General features: G+C 49.8%; 1 protein-coding gene across 1 annotated transcript in view; it reads left to right on the forward strand.

The window, feature by feature from the left end:
* The window catches only part of kifap3a (kinesin-associated protein 3a), a 29,705-nt gene that overhangs the window by 10,096 nt on the left and 13,967 nt on the right, over window positions 1-5,642 (forward strand). Inside the window, exons 10-11 of the mRNA XM_037697787.1 lie at window positions 542-704; window positions 3,147-3,247. Coding sequence (XP_037553715.1) covers window positions 542-704; window positions 3,147-3,247 — 264 coding nt within the window. The remainder of the gene's footprint in view (window positions 1-541; window positions 705-3,146; window positions 3,248-5,642) is intronic.

Below are 5,642 nucleotides of genomic sequence, written 5' to 3' on the forward strand. Positions count from 1 at the left end.
CTCTGCTTCTCTGCTCCTCTCTATGTCCTGCTCCTCTCTGCTCCTCTTTGCTTCTCTGCTATTCTCTGCTATTCTCTGCTCCTGTCTGCTCCTCTCTATGTCTCTGCTCCTCTTTGTGTCTCTGCTCCTCCCTGCTCCTGTCTGCTCCTCTCTGTGTCTCTGCTCCTCTCTGCTCCTCTGCTCCTCTATGCTCCTCTTTGCTTCTCTGCTCCTCTCTATGTCCCTGCTCCTCTTTGTGTCTCTGCTGCTGTCTGCTCCTGTCTGTCTCTGCTCCTCTTTATGTCCCTGCTCCTCTTTGGTTCTCTGCTCCTCTCTGCTCCTCTTTGGTTCTCTGCTCCTCTCTGCTCCTCTTTGCTTCTCTGCTCTTCTCTGCTCCTGTCTGCTCCTCTCTATGTCTCCGCTCCTCTTTGTGTCTCTGCTCCTCTCTATGTCTCTGCTCCTCTTTGTGTCTCTGCTCCTCCCTGTGTCTCTGCTCCTGTCTGCTCCTCCCCGTGTCTCTGCTCCTCTCTGCTCCTCCTGACTCTGACCTCCTTGTCTCCAGGCCGAGACGTCTGCGGTGGAGAAACTGTCCCGGCTGGTTCCCTGCCAACACGAGGAGCTGCTGAGCACCTCCTTGCGCCTCCTGCTCAACCTGTCCTTCGACTCGTCCCTGCGCAGCCACATGGTCCGGGCCGGTCTGGTTCCCAAGCTCTCGTCTCTGCTCGGTGAGCAGTTTGTGACTTTCTGCCCCCCTCCCCCTTAAACCAGGACGGGTGTGCGTTTGTGCGTGAGCTCCTCTGCAGGTTGAGGGACGGTCAGCAGCATCCCTGACGGGGGCTTTGAAGCCTCTCGGGGGGCTCGGGTAACAGACCATAATGAATATAATGTATTTGTTAGAATAACATGCCAGAGCCTCGGCACAAATGTTGTTTTAGTTGGAGCCGAGCGGAGCAGTGGAGGGGTCTTGAGAGGTTTGGGCAGTGGGAAGTGGCGGGGGGGGGGGGGGGGGTCGCTCACTCAGGAAGCGAGGCGTGCACGCATAATATAAGTTAACGCTGAAATATGGCGCCTGCTCACAGCTCTGACACTGTTGGCTTTCTGTGCGTGCACGTGAGCTCGGCCGTCATCAATCATCCCCTCGTTCTGCCGGCGGCTCGTTCCACGCCGCACCGAGGCCCGGCTGGTGTCTCTGAAGACAGGGGAGTCCGGAGCCGCCATCCAGACCCGACCTCAGGTCCTGACGCCTGATCAGATCAAAGGGCAGCCTCTCTGCTCCTCTTCCTCGCCTCCTGTCTCATTCCAACCAACTAAAACTGAACGTCAAAAAAAAAAATCGTCTTTTCTCTGAAACTCACAGAAATCTGCTCAAACTGTCGCTCAGCTCGAGTTATCAGTGTCCTGCTGCACTTTGATTGACAGCCTGCTCGCAAACCAGGAGGGTGTGTAAGCGGGACTGTCTCTGGCTCCAACATGGCCGCACCCAAAACCCGAACACACGGACTTCGATTTTCAAGAAGAAGAAGAAGAACAAGTCTTCGTCTGTCACGATGAGCCTTTCTGATGATGAGGATCCCGAATGATGAAGAGATCCAGGTGGGACAGCTAACATGTCCCTAAGGTGTCCAACATGGTCCCCGTTGGACTTTTATAAAACTTGAGTTTACCACAAACCCGCTCGTCGGCTGAAAGTGTCGCTCGAAGCGACTTTCTGCTGATGGAGTGAGCTCATGCAGCTGTGGGAACTCCTGCAGCTCGTTAGGAAGAGCCGTGTCTCTAATTAACGCCCAAACTGCAGTCACACGCTAACAGGCCCTTCTTCATGTGCACGGCTCATTTCACGAAGCTGGTGCGGTTCTGAAACCCGTCTGGGCGGACCTGGACTTCAGCTCGGCCTCTCCTGCACCTCTTGTTCTGCTGTTTGGACCTTTAACGGGATCAGTGGTGTGTTCCTGCTTCTCTGTGGGTGTGGGGGCTCTAGCTGAGCTAATGAGAAGCACGTGTTCTGGTCAGTGGCCGGTGGTTCTGGACGGCCCGGCTCGGTGAGCTGAGAGGCTTTAACTTGTTAAAACCAGTGAAACTGATTCTTCCTCCTGTTTTCATAATTAAAGCTCCAGGAGAACGGGCCTGTCCTCGCCGCTCCATCCCTCCTGTGAGTCCAGAGGTTCACTGATCACATCTGGATCTGATTCTCAGCCACAAGGCTCCCTGTACCCAACAGGGCCCGGACCGGTTTTAACTGGGCCAGGCTCGGTGGTTCTGGTCCAGTAAAGAGCATCTCTGTTAACACTTCCTCTAATGAAAACTCCCCGGTCAAACTCCGGTTTGAACTCCATTAATTCTCCTTAGCCCCGCCCCCTCCAGTGAGGGTTAGAGGTCAAACTCATAAAGGCGCCGGGCTCAGAACCGGTCCAACACCCGATCCGTCTTCATCTGCGCCCCGCTGCAGCCGAGCTTTGATGTGAACGCTCCGCAGAGAGCAGGACTGACGGTTCATTTAACCATGATCTGCGTTTCCACGGCAACAACTAATCACATGAACTCGTGTCGCGCACATGAAAATATTTATCGGTAAAATGGATAAAAGTCGACTCCGTTTCTCCTGCAGACATCCTGTTGTTCAGATCTTTTTAAAACCTCCAGTGAAATGAAACGTTTTAACCGTTCGACGTCTGGTCAGGTCCCAGTCCGAACGTCTCACTTCCTGCAGAACCTTCAGAACCTTCGAAGGTTCTTCAGAACGGCAGAGAAGAAGAACTCTGGTCGGCTGGACGGAACAAGAAGAAACTTTTGGGTGTTTGAGCTTCAGCTCCAGATTGAAGCTTCTGATTTTGAACGTGAGAAGATTTAAATAGTTTGAAATGTTATGGAGGCGCAGGAACTCTTTACACACTGAGTCTGAAGTCATTGCTCCCTTTGAGCAGCGTGGCTCCCGCTCCTCCTCGGCCTGTTTTAGCTCCTGCTCCCTGACGAACTGCAGCCTCCTGCTCCTGCTTCTCCTCCCAGAGCTGGTTGACCTCTGACATCCGGCGCTTTTAAAAAGGCCATTCAGCCCATTAATATTTCTCTCAAACCCGCAGCCCTCCTAGATGTGGTCGTTGGCGTCCTGCGGAGCGTTACGGGACAACCACTCATTCATGCTTTAATCCCCCCGTGTGTTTATGTTGCAGCTGACGAGGCCCAGAGACGGCTCAGCATGTGCGTCCTGTACCACATCAGCGTGGACGACACGTCCAGGTCCATGTTTGCTCACGCGGACTGCGCACCGCAGGTAAGACTGGCCAACGTCCTCGGCCCGCAGAACCCATCAGAACCACACACATCTGGAACCGAACGTTCCTGTTCAACATCCTCTCTGCGCTGCAGGTTCTGACTTCTCTCCGTGTGCGGCTGTTAGCAAAATATTTCAGTAACCGCTGACGTGTGTTGATGAAGCTCCGAGTGATTTGTTTTGGAATCATTTGTGAACAAAGACCAGAAGGTTTGTCAGAACCATCAGAACCAACTGGATGTTCTGCTGCTGTCTAATAAAAACCTCTGAACTGTCACAAATATGTAGATTACAGTTTACACACGTCCCAGTTAGTTAAAGATCAAAGGATCGTTATAGAGATTAGGACATTACTGTTTGATAAAACAAAACAAAGTTACTCATTAATTTGCTCTGAGGTCTGTTGTTCGTGTTTAGAAGCAGTTTGCAGGCAGGACTCGGAGAACTCGGGACTTAAAGTAGATACTTACCGTATTTTCTGCCGTTGCCCCACCGTATAAGTTGCATCAGTCCAGATGTGTCTAATAAACTGGAAAAAAAACATAAATGTGTCGCTTCGCCGTATAAGTCGCATCTATTATGAGTCACCGCTGACAACCTGGAAACGTGGGCCGGTGTTGTGCCAAAAATCGATTGGCTGCCAAATGGCGGCCGTGGGAGCGTGCACGGGAGGACTTTATCAAGAATTTAACAAGATTAACACTTAAAAACAATTATTTGTTTGCTCGACATTTTAGTAAATATGTGTCTCAGTTGAAGTTTTTCTTAATAAATGCACTTTGACGGTCACATCAGCTGCATTTCTCCTGGACGTCGCGATGAACTGCAGCTGATTTGGCGTTTGATCCACAAGTTCTGGCTCGAGATGAAGGTGGCTCTGTATGGCAAGCCAAGCGCCTCATTAATAGCCACTTTTACCTATTAATGAGACACTTGGCTTGCCATATTAGTTGAACGCCCTCTAGTGTCTGAACATGGTAGTGTTCAATATTTTCCATGTCAGAATGAATGAAATCATCAGATCTCGGGACAAAAATTGTTTTATAAATAAGGAAAAAAACATAAATAAGTCGCAGGACTTGCAAATTTATGCAAAAAGGTGCAACTTATATGACAAAATATACGGTATATGTTTAATAAAGAAAACGGAAAGCTGCCGTGCAGCAAACCAACCTGAACTCGGGGAGACACGGAGCGAGGCAGAAACAGGATAAACACAGAGACCAGACGTATAAAGGAACGCTAACAGAGACACACCTGGGGGGGGACAACAGGTGGTGGGGGCAGGAGCTGATTACACGAGGGAGAACATGAGCAGAGCAGGACAGAGGACACAAGTCTTCACCAGGTCAGTCATTCTGTACAACATGGAGTCGTTGCAATCCAAGATGGCTGCCACAGCTAACAAAGCAGGTGTTTTTCCTGGCGTTGATGCCTCGTGCGCAGTAGTAGGTGACGTGCATGTGGCCTTCAGTTGCTTGTTGTGTTTGTGGGTCTGGGTTCTGATGGTGCCGACCCGGTCAGCGGCGGCTGCTCCTTTGGGTCGGGTGTAAATGTGGACCAGATGTGTCTGCGAGGTTCTGTTTGTGCTGGAGCCCGGGTCCACACAGAACCTCAGGGTCGTCCAGCAGCATGACCAGGATGTGACCTTTGACCTCGCCCCGAGCGCCCCCCCCCCCCCCCCCCCCATATCCATCTAGCTGAGCCACTTAAAGAGATTGTTGCTGCCATCGTTTACATTTATTTATTATTCATTATTCGCTTTTTAATCTTAGTTCGATCTAATCTCGTTCAGTCTGCCTTTAAAACCAGAGTGAGATTATTTAGTCATTTTTAACACGCGGACCCTGAACGCCTCTCACCAGGCTGCATCAGCTGAGTCAGCGTTTAGTTTCTTCCATTAGTTTATTTTGTATCATACTTTCAGCTGTTTCAGCCTTTAGCTGTCAAAGGTTCGGCTCATTCTGCAGCTTTAACTTCTGGATTTGATCACTTTGTACTTTTTGGATTATTTAACTTTAAATCTGTTTCACGCTTTGAGGACTTTTTTAAAAGTCCCTGAACTTTGTGCTCTTTCTTTAGCATTTTGCTTCATTTGCAGCTTTCTGCTGCTGTTTGGCTAATCTTAGCATTTAGCTACTGTTGTGATGGCTGTAGCTTTGGTTTTAGTTTGGGTCCGGACTGTGTGAACGACTGTTTCAAACAGCGCTCGCTCTGTTTGAAATGTTTCCAGTTTCTTTGATGTTTGTAGAAATAAAAAGAGCTGAAACACAAAATCAGAAAATTAGCCTGAAAATAACTGAAGTCGATTTATGACTTTTTCTTTTCTGGTCTTTGTCTCATTGGTCCCCGTCTGTTTATTAAAAACTGTTTTGTTTTTTAACACCCCCCCCCC

The sequence above is a fragment of the Nematolebias whitei genome, chromosome 3 (genome assembly GCF_014905685.2).
Source record: "Nematolebias whitei isolate Nwh7 chromosome 3, NemWhi1, whole genome shotgun sequence".
Classification (NCBI taxonomy): domain Eukaryota; kingdom Metazoa; phylum Chordata; class Actinopteri; order Cyprinodontiformes; family Rivulidae; genus Nematolebias; species Nematolebias whitei.